At 42.7% G+C, this 19,549-nt stretch overlaps 1 protein-coding gene across 5 annotated transcripts in view; it reads left to right on the top strand.

Annotated features, from left to right (window-relative positions):
- TRIM37 (tripartite motif containing 37) overlaps nt 1-19,549 on the top strand; it is a 436,939-nt gene that overhangs the window by 367,209 nt on the left and 50,181 nt on the right. For all 5 annotated transcript variants that reach the window (XM_063953906.1, XM_063953907.1, XM_063953909.1 and 2 more), the window contains one exon: nt 18,680-18,811. In XM_063953906.1, coding sequence (XP_063809976.1) covers nt 18,680-18,811 — 132 coding nt within the window. The remainder of the gene's footprint in view (nt 1-18,679; nt 18,812-19,549) is intronic.

Here is a 19,549-nt window from a genome sequence, read left to right as displayed (position 1 = left end):
AACCCGTGGCGACCACAGGTCGCCACCGAGCCCGCAGCATGGCGAGCGCAGCGAGCCCGCAAGGGGCTTGCTGCACTCGCCCCTCCCCGCCGGGATCCCGGCGTCGGTATGCTGCCGGGATCCCGGCGTCGGTAAGGTGACCGGTGGTCAGGAGACCGCCGGTCACCCATACTACACCCAATCAAGCATGTAGTATAATATCCAGGATAGCCGCGAATCAGTCCAGATGAAACATCTAGTTAGAGCTGAATGATGTAAGGGCTTTTCCTCAACAGTATGCAAAACGAAAATAGAAAAAAATAGTGCAGTGTGTCTAAATAAAAAAACGTAATACAAGATGCACTTACAACATGAACAATAAAACATCCCACAGGGGCTAAACAGCAGCAGGCTGGGTTCTTCAATGGCCTGGTATAGTAAAGGACAGGATCGGTTTACAGGTCCGGACACTTGAAACCATCCAGGGTAACCAGCACACAGCTTACTAGCCAGGGGGATTCAGAGCCACGCTTAACGCGTTTCAGACTTACGTCCTTCATCAGACGCGTGTTACTGGCTCTGCTGAATAGTCCTTTTATGCCCAGATAATCACAGACACCTGGGCGAACTTGATTACCACAGATCAGTGTCAATCAAACTGGGCACATATTAAATACACAGCAAAGTGCTGACATACATGTATGAAGCAAAGAAAGAGTTATCACTAAATTAAGAAGCATTTCAACTCAAGCTCAGTGTTGAGACCATTGGGGTCTTCTTTCCCACATATAGCAAACCGCAAGTACATTCAAGCACATATATATGCATATATACGTTTTTAGAGTTTCTGAATTTGCCTGGCTAGAAAGCTGTGTGCTGGTTACCCTGGATGGTTTCAAGTGTCCGGACCTGTAAACCAATCCTGTCCTTTACTATACCTGGACATTGATGGACCCAGCCTGCTGCTGTTCAGCCCCTGTGGGATGTTTTATGCTGTGTTTTATTGTTCATGTTGTAAATGCATCTTGTATTACATGTTTTTTTTTATTTAGACACTCCACTATTTTTTTCTATTTTCGTTTTGCATACAGTTGAGGAAAAGCCCTTACATCATTCAGCTCTAACTAGATGTTTCATCTGGACTGATACGCGACTATCCTGGATATTATACTACATGTTTGATTATTTCCTCTTTATTGTAAGTGCAAACTTGGAAATAAAAAAAATAAAAAAAGTGTGGCATTTGTGAAAACCTGCTGCACGATTTCCTTTTTTTTTTTCTTTTCTTTTTTGTCTCTGTCTATATGATCGAGATATCCAGGACTCTATGGTCCCTATTCATTTAGGTGATATGCATCTTTTATTTGTGATGCTGTTCCACTGGTGTGAACTTGGTACTATACTTTTGACATACCTCCCAACTTTGTTGTCACCCAAGGAGGGACAGTTCTGCGCGCCCGATTTTAGGGGGCGTGGCCTAACGGAAAGGGGGCGTGGCCTCGCGGCAAGTGCCGCGATCGCAAACCACGCCCCCATTTTCGTCATTATGGGGGCATGAACAGCGCTGTGAGAGCTGCTGGTCATGCCCCCTCTCCCTCCCTGCCGTGAATAGACGCTGTGCGCATGCGCACAGCATCTATTCACCGCTGCTCTGCTCAGAGCAGCGAGTGACAGGGGGGCATCTCCCAACTGCCCCCCCACCCGCGGGACACTGCGACCCGCGGGTGGGACAGCGGGACAGACCGTGAAAAACGGGACTGTCCCGCCGAAATCGGGACAGTTGGGAGGTATGCTTTTGTACTGTGAATTGTGTATAATTTTTTCATCTCTAAAGTAATAGATCATATTTGTCAGTGTATTAAAGCTTTTGTGGCACTTTGAGATCCTAATACTATCATAACCACCCTGTTTGAGTATTTATAAGAGCTCTTACTCAAGTGTCATACCTAAGGTAATATTTCTGATGGCAAACACGTCTTTTCGATGAGTGGGGGTAATCACAAGTACTAATTTCCAAATATCTGCAGCGTTAAACTGGTGTTACAAACTGGCAAGTTTATCTTCGCAATTAGCGACAAGGAAGAACAATTGCATACCTGGGATCTGTCAGGGCATTTTCTGTTTGCCTTTCCATTAATTAATTTTGAAAAATGGATCAACTTTTTTTTCCTTCCTGTAGGACCTTGTTGAGGACACTTCCCATCCAAACTGGATTGGGAAGTCATTGCACAAGCTTAGAAGAAAAACTGATAGGAGGTGGCAGAGTTTTTTAAGGTGCATACTACAAATGTGGTGGAAGCCTCCCAGGCATGCAGAACCTAAGCCATCACTTCAACCTTTTATCTTGTAGATGTGATGTCTTCTGCTGTTGCTGGTTAGCAGGAAGAAAAATTCTTCAATATGTTATTAATCGATCACATAAAAAAATATTTTCACCTGCCACAGTCAGTGTGGATTAGGTTTGAATTAACCCCCATGTAATGCTTTGGTGCTTCCCTTCCATTCAGTAATGTAGTTTGTTTTACTAAAAATAATATTACTCTAGAATTTTCCATAGGCTTAATTTTTAGAAAATGTTTTGGAACAACTGTGCCATTATCGTGTTGTAGTGGTCTTTTATTTAGTGGGTGTTTTGTTGTTTTTTTTAGCAAAAATCTAATATAAGTAAATTTGTGTTTAGGGCCTGTGTCTACCACATGTGTTGTGGGAGTTATACAGATATACTGTAAATTGACTAGATAGTCCAGACTTTTAAAAGATTAATACCCCATAGAGCTTTTGTCAAGATACTGCGTGGCAACTTTATTCAGTACTACTTATTAGCACTGGTAGGGAATCCCGTTTTCCCCAGCAGAGCCTAGTTCATGTTGATATGATAGCATCACACAATTGCACTTATTTGTCAGCTGTACATTTATGCAGTAAATTTCCCTTTCTACTGCTTCCCAAAGGCGCTCTAATGGATTGATATCCGATAACTGTATAAGCCATTTTAGCACACCACGATCACAAACCTTAAACATTGACAAAAGTGTAATAGATCCAGGGATTCTTGTTTATGATCCCAAGTTCCAGACCATTCCATTTCACCATCAGAACTTACCACTCACTGTATGTACTTTGTTTTGTACACCAAACTGTGACTTTTAGGGACATTTGTGTGACTATATCCCAGGAGATGAGCACATTCGGGTGTGGTATGGAAGGTAGATGGTAACTAGGTCGACGGTGTCTAGGTCGACAGGGTCTCTAGGTCGACATGGTCTAGGTCAAAAGGTCGACATGAGTTTTTTGGGGTGTTTTGTGTCGTATTCTTCGTGGAGTGACCGGGAACCCCAATTAGTGCACCGTGTCACCTCGCATGGCTCGCTTCGCAAGCTGTGCTTCGGGCAAGGTGCCTCGCTCCGTTACTGCTGCGCTCAGCACAGGTTACCATTCCCAATTGTAGTCCACGTGAATCGTTAAGTATGAAAAGGTTAAAAAAAAAAAAAAAAGGAAAAAAATCGTGAAAAACTCATGTCGACTTTTTGACCTGTCGATCTAGAGACCCTGTTGACCTAGTTACTGTCGATCAATAGTGGTCGACCTAGATAGTGTCGACCTAGTTACTGTCGACCTAGAGACCGGATCCCGCACATTCTGAGATGCTCAAACCAGTCCATCTGGCACATACGAGTATTCTGCGGCAAAGTATAGTGAGGTGTAGTCGTTGTGTAAAGCACAGAGTATGATTACTGATTAGTAAAAGAAAACAAATAACAAACACTGAGCAACCTCACCAAACAAATAATTTAAACTTTAAACTTGTCATTTATTTTGTACTTTCTTGACATGGCTACTAGTAACAGATGCACAGGCCAAAATCTTAAAGCTATGTGTGCAAATGCTAGGAGCTTAGGAGACAAAATTCCAGAGCTAATTTCAATAATGACATGGGATAACCTGGATATTGTGGCAAATACAGAGTCATGGTGCAATGAGATCATGACTGGGACATTGCTATACCAAGATACAATTTATTTAGGAAGGATAGAATGGGAAGAATCGGAGGAGGGGTAGCAATGTATGTGGAAAAAAAACAAATGCTACTTTAATACAAAATACTGAAGACAAAACTGAGGCCCCTTGGGTCACCATAGAAACCGGGAGAAGGATATTATTCGCATTGGGGTGATCTATAGACCACCAGGCCAGTGACAGAATTTGGACAGGAACCTATTGTTGGACATCACTAAAATGGCTTTAAAGGGAGAAGTCATAATCATGGGAGACTTTAATTTACCTGATGTAAATTGGGAGGGGTCTTTTGCTAGTTCAGCTATAAGTGGCAAATTTCTAAATTCCTTACAGGGAGCATCTTTCAATTGGTGAGTGAGCCCACTCGCAAAGACTCCATATTAGATTTAATTCTCACAAATGGGGACAGGATATCAGACACACATGTGGGTGAGCACCTGGATCATCAAGCAGTATGGTTTAGTATAAAGATAGGATCCAACTCCTGTCACACAAAAACATAGGTGTTGGATTTTAGGAATGCTGACTTTGCAAAAATGGGGAGATGTTTAAGTGATTCATTGGCGGGCTGGAGGGACTTGGAAGGAGTGCAGGAGAGGTGGGAAAACCTGAAAAGGGCAGTACTAAGGGCAACAGACCTTTCTATCAAAAGGGTTAGGAAAAGCACCAGGAAAAGAAAGCCAGTGTGATTCACAAAAGAAGTCTCAACTAGTGTGAAAGCAAAAAAGCTGACTTTTAGGAAATACAAACAGACTCAAAATAATAATGACAAAAAGGTGTATCTTGACAGACGACAGGATGCTAAGAAAGTGATCAGACGTGCAAAGGCAGAAGCTGAGGAGAAAATGGCCCAGTCAGTAGATAAAGGGGGCAAAACTTTTTTAAAGTATATACAGGTTGAGTATCCCATATCCAAATATTCCGAAATACGGAATATTCCGAAATACGGACTTTTTTGAGTGAGAGTGAGATAGTGAAACCTTTGTTTTTTGATGGATCAATGTACACAAACTTTGTTTAATACACAAAGTTATTAAACATATTGTATTAAATGACCTTCAGGCTGTGTGTATAAGGTGTATATGTAACATAAATGCATTCTGTGCTTAGATTTAGGTCCCATCACCATGATATCTCATTTTGGTATCTAATTATTCCAAAATACGGAAAAATCCGATATCCAAAATACCTCTGGTCCCAAGCATTTTGGATAAGGGATACTCAACCTGTAAATGAACGGAAAAAATCAAATGGAGGAATAATAAGACTTAAGACAGAGAGTGAGAATTTGGTGGATGGAGACAAGGCAATAGCAGATCACCTAAATCATTATTTTTGCTCCGTATTTACTACAGAAGGAGAAGGGACGGGGCCACAGTTAAGCTGCAAGGACATTCATAAAAATAAGGTAGATGAAACTACATTTACAGAAGAGAATGTCTTAACAGAACTTTCAAAACTAAAAGTGGAAAAATCAATGGGGCCAGATGGGATACACCCAAGGATACTAAAATAGCTAAAAGATGTGCTGGTGGCACCATTAACAGAATTATTTAACCAGTCACTAAATACAGGTGACATTCCAGAGGACTGGAAAAGAGCAAATGTAGTTCTACTGTACAAAAGTGGAAGCAAGGAAGAAGCAAGTAACTACAGACCAGTAAGTCTTACATCGGTAGTAGGGAAAGTAATGGAAAAACTATTAAAAGAAACAGTAGTGGAATATCTTAAATCAAACAACTTACAGGATACAAAACAGCATGGATTTACTGGTGGGAGATCATGCCAAACAAATCTTATTGACTTTTTTTTGACTCTGTGATGAAAATAATAGATCAAGGGGGAGCTGTAGATGTAGCATATCTAGACTTTAGCAAGGCATTTGACACTGTCCCACATCGAAGACTGCTAAATAAACTTGAAAGCGTGGGGGTGGATTACAAAACAGTTAAATGGATAAGAACCTGTTTGCAGGATAGGAAACAGACAGTTGTAGTAAATGGAGTGCAATCTTTGGAAGGAAATGTTACCAGTGGAGTACCCCAGGGATCTGTGCTCGGACCAGTTCTCTTTAATATCTTTGTTGGTGACATTGCAAATGGTATTAAAGGGAAAGTATGCCTTTTTGCAGATGACACAAAGATTTGCAACAGGGTAGACACACCGGGAGGGGTAAAACAAATGATTGATGACCTAGCTAGGCTTGAGAAATGGTCAAGAACGTGGCAACTACAGTTTAATACTAAAAAATGCAAAATCATGCACTTGGGTCTCAAAAACCCAAAGGCTAAATATAGTATCAAGGGTACTATAATGGAAACTACTGAGGAGGAAAGGGATTTAGGAGTCACTATTTCAAGTGACTTAAAGGCAGGAAAGCAATGCAACAAAGCAATGAGAAAGGCAAGTCAGATGCTTGGTTGCATAGGGAGAGGAATCAGTAGCAGGAAAAAAGAAGTGATAATGCCAATGTATAGGTTATTGGTACGGCTGCATCTTGAATACTGTGTCCAGTTCTGGAGACCATATCTCCAGAAGGATATAAATACATTCGAGAGTGTACAAAGAAGGGCAACTAAAATGGTGCATGGCCTACATCACAGAACTTACCTGGAAAGGCTAAAAGATCTTAACATGTATAGTTTGGAGGAGAGAAGGGAAAGGGGGGACATGATAGAAACTTTCAAATATACCAAGGGTTTTAACAAAGTTCAGGAGGGAAACATTCTTCAAAGAAAGAGGAGTATTAGAACTCGAGGACATACTCTGAAACTGGAAGGAGGCAGGTTCAGGGGAAAGTTAAGGAAAACTTACTTCACAGAAAGGGTAGTAGACAAGTGGAATAGCCACCCATCAGAGGTGGTAGAGGCTAAGACTGTAGAGCAATTTAAACATGCTTGGGACAGGCATATGAATATCCTTACAAAGAATTAAGGCTCAAAAAGGGTTGAGATTACCTAAAGGATAAAAAAGGGGCAGACTAGATGGGCCAAGTGGTTCTTATCTGCCATCAAATTCTATGTTTCTATGTTAAAGTCTGTATGATCATATTTCTTCCCCATTCTGATGTTTGATCAGATAAATAACTGAACCTCTTGACAATGTCTTCATGCTTTTATGCATTTAGTTGCTGCCAGATGATTGTGTACTAGAGAGATGCATTAATGAGGAGGTATTCAGATGTTCAGCTCAAAGATCTCACTGAGTGTGCCTGTGTATTTATCACACACATAGACAGTACTTTGGATTTGTGGAAGGTTGAACAGATAATCTTAGTCACCTTAAAACAGACCCATAAATAGTCCCAAAAATCACTATAGTGTGACAGTGGATTTTAAACTTACATGACCTAGGTTCGGAGGTCCAGCCAGACCTATTTCAGGGAGCATAGATCCCTTACAAAGTGATCTGGTTCTGTCACTGAATGTGCATTGTAATGTAAAATAGGATGTGACATTTTGTTTGTGAGGTTAAAAGCCGAAATATTTACTCTTAATTTAAAAAGTCCAGTGAGCTTCCACAGGTTTTCTCCGGAAAGCCAAAATACTTTCTTGAACACTTTTTTTTTTTTATATTGTGTTCATTTACTCTATACTGCAACAAATTCTTTTTATTCACCTAGACATTTAACAGTATTTAGCAGTAAGACAATTGTGTATGAAGATGTATTCTATTCTTCTTTTTAGATTTTTCCAGTTAGCATGTTTAAAATCTAAAGTTCGTATAAATGTCAACTTTAAATACTTCATATTACTGTAATTCCTTTTTGTCAGAAGGATAATAATTTCTTAAAATGAACAGTTGGCTTTTAGCGTTCACAAAGAAGACTCCTGCGTTTTTCATATATCAAAATTGAGTTGCTAGTGACAACAGACTTTTTAAGCCATTTTTAACATTTGTCTTGGCTACAGTGTTTGTCTCATCCAATAAAAGGCAGAATTGATGCCCAATTACTGTAAGCGTGTTTCTGTGCACATTGAAATTCCAGTTTTTGTGGCTTCAAAGGATACTTAACATCAAATACAATCATGTAGGTGCATTACATCATTTTATTTTATTCTATTGCCGTTTTCAATTGATTTTCTGAAAATATATTTTTTATATAAATGAACTTTAAACAAATAGAAAATATACAGAGATCTATTTCATTCTATAACAATTTATAAGGTGCGTTGACACTGCATTTTAAATACATTTTATTTTTTGGTAGGGATTTAATTTAACAAATGCATTTTGGAGAGTAAAAAAGTTTGGTGTAGATTGTGCGTTTTTTTTACTTTTTTTATGTTAAGTTAGGCTGGATGATTTTGCAAGGTCTGTTGGGCGTTTAGGACACAGCAGAATGTATACAGTGGATGTGGGAGTCTTAGTGAGAATTATTAGTTTACCCAAACTTAAGTTTTCATGTGTAATACCGACAGCGACATCCCATAGTTTAAAATCCAGACAGCTGCATAAAAGGTGACCTAACTCCTAACCCTGATTCCCCTCCCCCCTCCCCGCAGCCTAAGCCTAACCCTCCCGTGGGGTGCCTACCTTAACATCTCCCCACCCCCCTATCTTGCCAGTGTAAAACTATGGTGGGGGATCAATGGGTATTCCGGCGTTTGGTATCATGCTGCTGGCCTTTCTATACATGGCGAGATGCCGTCGTCGGCATTTCGACTGCCGGTATCTTGACTGCCTCCCCTGTATGTTTACCCATGTTGTCACTGGGGCAAAATAGTAGTAGAAAGCATGAAAGATTTTGCTGTGCTTTGATAGTCACTGTATGTCATCATGTTAACGCTGATTGATGCTATATAAAGCACTTTAACAGTACCTTGGCACAGAATATTAATATTGTGTGTCTAATGAATGCAGAGACTCTCAATCGTCCATACTATAGAAATAAGAGCTTACAGTTTGGTTGATGTACTTGGCTCACTGAGCACAGTATAGATGCTAGAAGTAGATCTAAGTGGGTTGCAGGCCCTTTGCTGGTCACGACCATGTGATCTGCTCTCTTCATCTGGGGGAGAGGAGTCTGTTTCAGTTTCCTGTGTGGACTGTGAAATTGGCTGCACGTGCACAGTAGCTAAACATCAAAGTATTGACAGGTAATGCTGTTGTGCCCCCCACACCCTCACTCTCCGGGAGTGTTGTTTAGCTCCATAATACTATTACATTAGTTGCTGCCTGTAGTGTGATGCTGCTAATGAGCGCTATCTCTGTGCTCAACTCAACCCTACGCACACCCCAAAGTTAAACTCCAGTTCCTGAGAGCAGCGAAAGTGTGAGTGAGTCCTCTTTGCAGACATTCCTGGTGGAGGGTTAGAGAAAGCAGCTGGCAGCCAATCAGAAAGATAGAAGGCGGGGCAGGTGTTTCCTAGCCAGAGGAGATTCCTTACCTCCCCTCTTCTCTCCTCTAGGATGTCATCAGCGCTGTACTGTTGCTGTTGCTAGGCATCTGCATACGTCCCAGTGTAACAGTCCTGAGTGGACCAGAGACTATGGAGGAGGTCAGGATGCCCCCTTCAGAACTGGTGCCCGGTGGCAACTGTCTTCGGGACTTCCGCCACTGGCTGGATATATGATGCAAAAACCTCATAGTGACTAATTACCTTCAGATCTCATACACTCTGCCAATTTTGGGAAGGGGTGTTTGTTTTATATTATGCAGGCAACAAATCGAAATTATGTGCAGAAATTTGTAAGGTAATTTTATATAATTTCAGAGATTTTAATAGTCATTTTACAATATGTGTATCAGGATAAAGAAAAGGCTTTAATAAGCATGTATAACTAACTGGAAATAGGGTATTATAGGAAAACACAGAAAGCAGGCAAGTAGAGGTGTTGAAGTTCTGGTATTATGCGATAGAGGTGAAGAGATGGAACACCAGTTACTAACAAGGGTGGAGATGTCTTTTGCTTTTCTCTAACGCCCTAGTGGATGCTGGGGACTTCGTAAGGACCATGGGGAATAGACGGGCTCCGCAGGAGACAGGGCACTTTAAGAAAGAATTAGGATACTGGTGTGCATTGGCTCCTCCCTCTATGTCCCTCCTCCAGACCTCAGTTTGAATCTGTGCCCGGACGAGCAGGGTGCACCTTAGTGAGCTCTCCTGAGCTTGCTAAAAAAAAGTATTTTGTTAGGATTTTTTATTTTCAGAGAGATCTGCTGGCAACAGACTCTCTGCTACGTGGGGCTGAGGGGAGAGAAGCAGCCCTACTCACTAGAAGATAGGTCCTGCTTCTTAGGCTACTGGACACCAATAGCTCCAGAGGGATCGTACACAGGAACAGTCGTCCGATCCCGGAGCCGCGCCGCCGTCCCCCTCGCAGAGCCAGAAGACAGATGCCGGCGTGAGAAGCAAGAAGACTTCGAAATCGGCGGCAGAAGACTCCAGTCTTCATCTGACGTAGCGCACAGCACTGCAGCTGTGCGCCATTGCTCCCACACTAAACCCACACACTCCGGTCACTGTAGGGTGCAGGGCGCAGGGGGGGGGGCGCCCTGGGCAGCAATTGGAAACCTCATGGCAAAAAGCAGCATATATACAGTTGGGCACTGTATATATGCATGAGCCCCCGCCATTATTTTACACACAAAACGCGGGACAGAAGCCCGCTGCTGAGGGGGCGGGGCTTCTTCCTCAGCACTCACCAGTGCCATTTTCTCTCCACAGCTCCGCTGAGAGGAAGCTCTCCAGGCTCTCCCCTGCAGAATCACGGTAGAAAGAGGGTGAAAAGAGAGGGGGGGCACATAAATTTGGCGCAAAAACTGATATACAGCAGCTACTGGGTTAACACTAAGTTACTGTGTGATTCCTGGGTCATTAAGCGCTGGGGTGTGTGCTGGCATACTCTCTCTCTGTCTCTCCAAAAGGCCTTGTGGGGGAACTGTCTTCAAATAGAGCATCCCCTGTGTGTGTGGTGTGTCGGTACGCTTGTGTCGGCATGTTTGACGAGGAAGGCTATGTGGAAACAGAGCGGGTACAAATGAATGTGGGGTCGCCACCGACACCCGATTGGATGGATATGTGGAAGGTTTTAAATGATAATGTAAATTCCTTGCATAAAAGGTTGGATAAAGCTGAAGCCTTGGGACAGTCAGGGTCTCAACCCATGCCTGATCCTACAGCGCAGAGGCCGTCAGGGTCTCAGAAGCGCCCACTATACCAAATTGTTGATACAGATATCGACACGGATTCGGACTCCAGTGTCGATGGCGATGATGCAAAGTTACAGCCTAAAATGGCTAAAGCCATTCGCTACATGATTATAGCAATGAAAGATGTGTTACACATTTCAGAGGAAACCCCAGTCCCTGACAAGAGGGTTTATATGTATGGGGGAAAAAGGCAAGAGGTGACCTTTCCCCCTTCACATGAGTTAAATGAGTTATGTGAAAAGGCTTGGGAATCTCCAGATAGGAAACTGCAGATTTCCAAACGGAAGCTTATGGCGTATCCTTTCCCGCCAACGGACAGGTTACGCTGGGAATCCTCCCCTAGGGTAGACAAAGCTTTAACACGCTTATCCAAGAGGGTGGCCCTGCCGTCACAGGATACGGCCACCCTAAAAGATGCTGCAAATAGAAAGCAGGAGGGTATCCTGAAATCCATTTATGCACATTCAGGTACCCTGCTAAGGCCGGCAATTGCGTCGGCCTGGATGTGTAGTGCTGTAGCAGCATGGACAGATACTTTATCTGAGGAACTTGATACCTTGGACAAGGATACTATAATACTGACCCTGGGGCATATAAAAGACGCTGTCCTATATATGAGAGATGCCCAAAGAGACATTAGCCTACTGGGCTATAGAATAAATGCTATGTCGATTTCTGCCAGAAGGGTCCTGTGGACTCGGCAATGGACAGGCGATGCCGACTCAAAAAGGCACATGGAGGTTTTTACCTTATAAGGGTGAGGAATTGTTTGGGGACGGTCTCTCTGACCTGGTCTCCACAGCTACGGCTGGAAAGTCAACTTTTTTGCCATATATTCCCTCACAACCTAAGAAAGCACCGTATTACCAAATGCAGTCCTTTCGATCACAAAGAGGCAAGAAAGTACGAGGTGCATCCTTTCTTGCCAGAGGCAGGGGTAGAGGAAAGAAGCTGCACAATACAGCTAGTTCCCAGGAACAGAAGTCCTCCCCGGCTTCCACTAAATCCACTGCATGACGCTGGGGCTCAACAGGCGGAGCCAGGCCCGGTGGGGGCGCGTCTCCGAAATTTCAGCCACAAGTGGGTTCACTTTCAGGTGGATCCCTGGGCTATAGAGATTGTGTCTCAGGGATACAAGCTGGAATTCGAAGTGATGCCCCCTCACCGTTACCTCAAATCGGCCCTGCCAGCTTCCCCCATAGAGAGGGAAATAGTGTTAACTGCAATTCACAAATTGTATCTCCAGCAGGTGGTGGTAAAGGTACCCCGCCTTCAACAGGGAAGGGTTTACTATTCGACAATGTTTGTGGTACCGAAACCGGACAGTTCGGTCAGACCCATATTGAATTTAAAATCCCTGAACATATACCTGAAAGGGTTCAAGTTCAAGATGGAATCGCTCAGAGCGGTCATCGCAAGCCTGGAGGAGGGGGATTTTATGGTGTCTCTGGACATAAAGGATGCTTACCTTCATGTCCCCATTTATCCACCTCATCAGGAGTACCTCAGATTTGTGGTACAGGATTGTAATTACCAATTCCAGACGTTGCCGTTTGGTCTGTCCACGTCACCGAGAATATTTACCAAGGTAATGGCAGAAATGATGGTGCTCCTGCGAAAGCAAGGCGTCACAATTATCCCATACTTGGACGATCTCCTCATAAAGGCGAGGTCCAGAGAGCAGTTGCTGATCAGTGTAGCACGCTCTCGGGAAGTGTTACAACAGCACGGCTGGATTCTGAATATTCCAAAGTCGCAGCTGATTCCTACGACGCATCTGCCCTTCCTGGGCATGATTCTGGACACAGACCAGAAGAAGGTTTTTCTCCCGACGGAGAAGGTGCAGGAACTCATGACACTGGTCAGAGACCTATTAAAACCAAAACAGGTGTCGGTGCATCACTGCACGAGAGTCCTGGGAAAGATGGTGGCGTCATACGAGGCCATTCCCTTCGTCAGGTTCCATGCTAGGACCTTTCAGTGGGATCTGTTGGACAAGTGGTCCGGATCGCATCTACAGATGCATCGGCTGATTACCCTATCCCCCAGGGCCAGGGTGTCTCTTCTGTGGTGGCTTCAGAGTGCTCACCTTCTCGAGGGCCGCAGATTCGGCATTTAGGACTGGGTCCTGGTGACCACGGATGCAAGCCTCTGAGGGTGGGGGGCAGTCACACAGGGAATACATTTCCAGGGTCTGTGGTCAAGTCAGGAGACTTGCCTTCACATCAATATCCTGGAACTAAGGGCCATATACAACGCCCTAAGTCAAGCGGAGACCCTGCTTCGCGACCAATCGGTGCTGATTCAATCAGACAACATCACCGCAGTGGCTCATGTAAACCGCCAAGGCGGCACAAGGAGCAGGGTGGCGATGGCGGAAGCCACCAGAATTCTTCGATGGGCGGAGAATCACGTACGAGCACTGTCAGCAGTGTTCATTCCGGGAGTGGACAACTGGGAAGCAGACTTCCTCAGCAGGCACGACCTCCACCCGGGAGAGTGGGGACTTCATCAGGAAGTCTTCACGCAGATTGCAAGGAGATGGGAACTGCCACAGGTGGACATGATGGCATCCCGCCTCAACAAAAAGCTACAGAGGTATTGCGCCAGGTCAAGAGACCCTCAGGCGATAGCTGTAGACGCACTGGTGACACCGTGGGTGTTCCAGTCGGTTTATGTGTTTCCTCCTCTTCCTCTCATACCCAAGGTGCTGAGAATCATAAGAAAAAGAGGAGTGAGAACAATACTCATTTTTCCGGATTGGCCAAGAAGGACTTGGTATCCAGAGCTGCAAGAAATGCTCACAGAGTACCCATGGCCTCTGCCTCTAAGGCAGGATCTGTTGCAGCAGGGGCCCTGTCTGTTCCAAGACTTACCGCGGCTGCGTTTGACGGCATGGCGGTTGAACGCCGAAACCTAGCAGAAAAAGGGATTCCGGATGAGGTTATTCCTACGCTAATAAAGGCTAGGAAGGATGTGACGGCTAAACATTATCACCGTATATGGCGAAAATATGTTGCTTGGTGTGAGGCCAGGAATGCCCCTACAGAGGAATTCCAGCTGGGCCGTTTCCTTCACTTCCTACAGTCGGGAGTGACTTTGGGCCTAAAATTGGGGTCCATTAAGGTCCAGATTTCGGCCCTATCCATTTTCTTTAAAAAAGAACTGGCTTCTCTTCCTGAAGTTCAGACATTTGTAAAGGGAGTGCTGCATATTCAGCCCCCGTTTGTGCCTCCAGTGGCACCTTGGGATCTTAACGTGGTGTTGAGTTTCCTGAAATCACACTGGTTTGAGCCACTTAAAACCGTGGAGTTAAAATATCTCACGTGGAAGGTGGTCATGCTATTAGCCTTGGCTTCGGCTAGGCGTGTGTCAGAATTGGCGGCTTTGTCACATAAAAGCCCCTATCTGGTTTTCCATATGGACAGGGCAGAATTGCGGACTCGTCCACAATTTCTGCCAAAAGTGGTGTCATCTTTTCATATGAACCAACCTATTGTGGTGCCTGTGGCTACTCGTGACTTGGAGGATTCCGAGTTACTAGATGTAGTCAGGGCTTTGAAAGTTTATGTAGACAGAACGGCTAGAGTCAGGAAAACTGAGTCGCTGTTTATCCTGTATGCATCCAACAAGCTGGGTGCTGCTGCTTCAAAGCAAACTATTGCTCGCTGGATCTGTAACACGATTCAGCAGGCTCATTCTGCGGCTGGCTTGCCGCTTCCAAAATCAGTAAAAGCCCACTCCACAAGGAAGGTGGGCTCTTCTTGGGCGGCTGCCCGAGGGGTCTCGGCATTACAGCTGTGCCGAGCGGCTACTTGGTCAGGTTCAAACACCTTTGCAAAGTTCTACAAGTTTGATACCCTGGCTGAGGAGGACCTTGTGTTTGCTCATTCGGTGCTGCAGAGTCATCTGCACTCTCCCACCCGTTTGGGAGCTTTGGTATAATCCCCATGGTCCTTACGGAGTCCCCAGCATCCACTAGGACGTTAGAGAAAATAAGATTTTACTTACCGGTAAATCTATTTCTCGTAGTCCGTAGTGGATGCTGGGCGCCCGTCCCAAGTGCGGACTTCTTCTGCAATACTTGTATATAGTTATTGCTTAAATAAGGGTTATGTTATGGTTACATCAGGGTTATCTGATGCTCTGTTGTTGTTCATGCTGTTAACTGGGTAAGTTTATCACGAGTTATACGGTGTGATTGGTGTGGCTGGTATGAGTCTTACCCTGGATTCCAAAATCCTTTCCTTGTACTGTCAGCTCTTCCGCGCACAGTTTCCTTAACTGAGGTCTGGAGGAGGGACATAGAGGGAGGAGCCAGTGCACACCAGTATCCTAATTCTTTCTTAAAGTGCCCTGTCTCCTGCGGAGCCCGTCTATTCCCCATGGTCCTTACGGAGTCCCCAGCATCCACTACGGACTACGAGAAATAGATTTACCGGTGAGTAAAATCTTATTTTTATTTGCATTTTGAGAATCTTATTGGCACACTGGCCATTCTTGAAGAAACCACCGAGTCCAAAAGGTTAAAACACTGTATTTTATTTTTCACATTTGGTAATGTGGAATTGTTTTTCTAAGTATGCAGTGTTCTCCATAGGCCCTTTGTCACTGTTGCACCACGATTCCACCATGATTTTTCTCAAACCACCCAGCTGTCAATCTGCTCCAATGTCCATGATTGGCAGCAGGTACCAGTTATCACTACTCACTAGCTCCCTCGCACTCACTGTTTATCCCACTTTTCATTAATTCCCTCCAACTCTCTATCCATCCTACTTTTTAATCAGTCCCTATCACTCAGTGTGACATAGCATTAAAGCAGCAGGAATTCTTCTGTGCAGACATGCTCTCTCTATGCTCATGGCTTAAAGTGCAAATACAGATGAGATCAGTGGTGCCGTACTATTTCTCGGTCCTCTCACAGATCTGTACATTATTCCACTACTATATAGTTGATGACTCACTATTCAAATTATTTAGGGACTGGTGGGGCAATCTTTCAAGCCTTCTAAAGAGTGGAATATTGCTCATAGCAACTAATCCTTTTCACGGACTTGAAGCAGGGAGAACAAAATAACACATCTATGCTACTGCACATTATATCTGCACAAATTTAATGTACTCTTCCACATATATTGGAGTGTTCAGTCTCCCACCATTCGGCTGGAAAAAATATCTGGGTGGGGAACACTGGTGTGCGATGTAAAATGTTAAGGTATGAGACATGGGGATTCAGACAGCTTCTGGTACTTTGTAATCAGACATTTTTTTTAGAGCCAAGATGTGAGAGACCAGCTTTATGTAGTGGCTGCTCAGATTCTGGGATATTTAGCTTAGGGTCATCCTAACATCTAATAAATGTATTTTACATATATTAAAGCCTGCGTCATTTAATGTGAAGTAATCTAACGCAAGTTACCTTAACATATATTTTTATACTCTGTGCATATTTAAATCTATCGTGTCTCAAATATATATATTTTTTCATCTGAAGTAGTTTGAGTTATAATGTTTTCAAAATGTCAAACATCCACAAAGTTTGGCATTACACAAAAACTAATTTTCTTTAGCCAGGTTTGAGATTAGAACCTAACTATCTAGTTGAATACAGATTAAAAAAACAAATGGTTTAAATTTGTTTTAAAACTTTGTATTTCTTGTTGTGAAAAGATTGTCCATATGAAATTTCAAGTTGTGTTCTCAATGGAATCTTCTATATTAAGTTATGTTTATTTTGTATGTAAATATTTCTGATTTTGCTCTATTTCAAATGTAAACCTTTTTCAAATGTTTGTTGGCCTTTGTTAATCTTAGCAGTGTTTTTTTTTTCTTCCAGAAATTTGTTTCATTAACTGTTTTCTATTTTGAATACAGCAACATTTAAGGGTGCATGACATTATAAATTGGGAATTTGTTTCTATGAAATTGAAAAAATAAATAAATAACCGTACTAAATTATTTTTAATATTCAAATGCATGCAAGGCCTGGTCCCTATTAACACCAGAGCCCTTTACTTCCTGCTTTTAAATTTGTCAAAACAATTTATTCTGATTTATACTATTACTTAAATTATCAGTTTTTAAAGAACTAGGGTTTTTTTTTGTTTGCACTAATATAAAGATAAATCAGAATTGTATATCAAATTAAAGCCTGTTATGTTTTGCACAATTTTTTATTTTTTTATTTAAATATCTCAATCCTGAATAGGATTTTGATATTTTTAAACCCTTATAGCTCAAATTACAGGAGATTAATACGAAAAGTTCAAGATTTGTAGTCAGCCGTAATGTCTCATTACATTAGCAAACCGAAGGTAACATTTTTTTTTTATGTGGAATGACCCGCATGCAAAGGGCTTTGGTGCTAGAAATTGTTTCTAGTGTTGCGATACCTATTAGCATTTTACTTGTTTTAAGGTGTAGTGCCCCCCCCCCCCCCTCCCCCATGTGTTCATTTGTTTCTTTGGATTCCCCCATAAATGATCACATTACTCTCTCACTCTTCACTGGAATGGATTATTATTGGAGCAACAGTTCCATCAAGATAATTTTATACATCGCAGAAATATGCAGCAATGACACCTTTTATACATAACAGAAATATGCAGCGATGACACCTCTGCTAAATGGCAAAGGGTCATAGAGGCCTCAAGTGAGAAATCAAGCCTAGAAGAAAAACTGAAGGCAATGGTGCAGTCAGGTACTGAGATTTTTTTGTTGGTCTTCTTGTGACCCTCAGAAATGTGTCCAAGTGAAATTAGTTTGGTGGTGTTTGCATAGTTGGGCTATGGAAGTTATTAGAGTTACCAAAGAGATGTTATGTAAAAAGGTTTCATACATTTCTATGAAATTCCATGTTCGGCATGACTTCTCGAGTGTATTAAGGTTGTAGTTGGCAACATTAAAGTTATTTTGTATATTAGGCTGTGTTACATTCTCTGACAATGAATTCCACACTTATTACACTTACAAAGTGATTGTGTAGTCCATTTGTATGCTACATATCTTGTGCGTTCTACATGTTGACTGTTTTGAGCGGTATCCACCGCGGAATTGCTTCGCCGGGGGCTATCGGAAGCAAAATCCCATATAAGTGCTGGCTTTTCGGGTTTGCGGTGGCAAAACACACAGGTTTTACTGTACCTGTGTGTGTATACCCCGAAAAAGTTTTTTTTTACAGGAGATCTAATTGGATACCCCATAAAAAAAAAAGTTTAATAGCTGGTAATTGAAGACTCACCTGTAAAAACACATTTCTGTCTTAGTTAATAAGCCTCTTATTGTAAGCTTGGTGAATTGCCCATCTATCCTTCGCATATTTATATTTTTTATTTATGTTGTAGCTGTCCTTGGCTTAAATCCAAAATAATCATCAAAGTAAAGTGAATCAGACATTTGAGTTTTCTATCATCCCTTGGAAATACTAAAACTGATATAAAACCTATTAAACTTAAAAGTATATGGTTTCAAATTAAAGTTTGTGTGTTTCACCATTGTTCTAGAATTTTTTTTTTTTTTTTGCAGCAACCAGCAAGAAATGTAATTCGCCTAAACATTCACGGTCGGATGAAAGAGCAGGGAGTCTTTCTTTACGGCGAGCAGTTGACTGTGGGGATGGACATCGGGTTAAAGGTGAATGTCAAGCTCCCTTGGAAGGTAATAGACTACCCATTTATCTTAATTGTACACTAGCCACCTTTTTTGTTTATTTTTTACTTTCTGTACTTGGCTAATGTAAATATTGAGAGATTGATGCACCATTTTCCCTAGGCTTTTCCAGATGTTACTTGTATTGACCACTTGTACTATAAAGTGGCTAACCCAATAGTGCACTTTGAACCGTGCAATGGAGAGATGACTTCTGTTGGCTTGTGTGGTGTCATCTTCCAGTTGCAGTAGTAGGTCCCAAGTTGAACTCTTATATAGGAAAATATACGTTATGGTATTTCTAATAAGTCCACAGGATAACAATGGGATATGATGAAGCAACAGCGGATTTGCACCAATCGGTCAAAGCTTTTCTGGCCTTCTAGCATGCAACGTGCCCATCCATATATCCCCCGCCTCCTTGCTCAGGCAAATCGGTTGTATTCCAAAGCTCAAGGCAGGAGCATCATAGATTGCCCTAATCAGGCGCATGCACACCCTTCCGTACAAGAAGGAAAAGGTTAGTGAGTAAAAGGATCCTCAAATCAGGTGCGTCAGGGTGGGAACCCTGTGTTCTTAGGAGAAATACCGTTATCAACGGTAAGTTCTTACCATAACGTATATTTCTCCGGCAGGGTCCACAGGTTATCCACAAGATAACAGTGGGATTTCCCAAAGCAATTTAGTGGTGGGGACGCTCCTGATTGGACAGGAGAATCCTTCGCCCGAATGCAGCGTCATGAGAGG

The sequence above is a fragment of the Pseudophryne corroboree genome, chromosome 2, assembly GCF_028390025.1.
Source record: "Pseudophryne corroboree isolate aPseCor3 chromosome 2, aPseCor3.hap2, whole genome shotgun sequence".
In the NCBI taxonomy this organism is placed as follows: domain Eukaryota; kingdom Metazoa; phylum Chordata; class Amphibia; order Anura; family Myobatrachidae; genus Pseudophryne; species Pseudophryne corroboree.
Note: the sequence above shows the minus strand (reverse complement) of the source record. Positions and strands in the feature narration are given on the sequence as shown.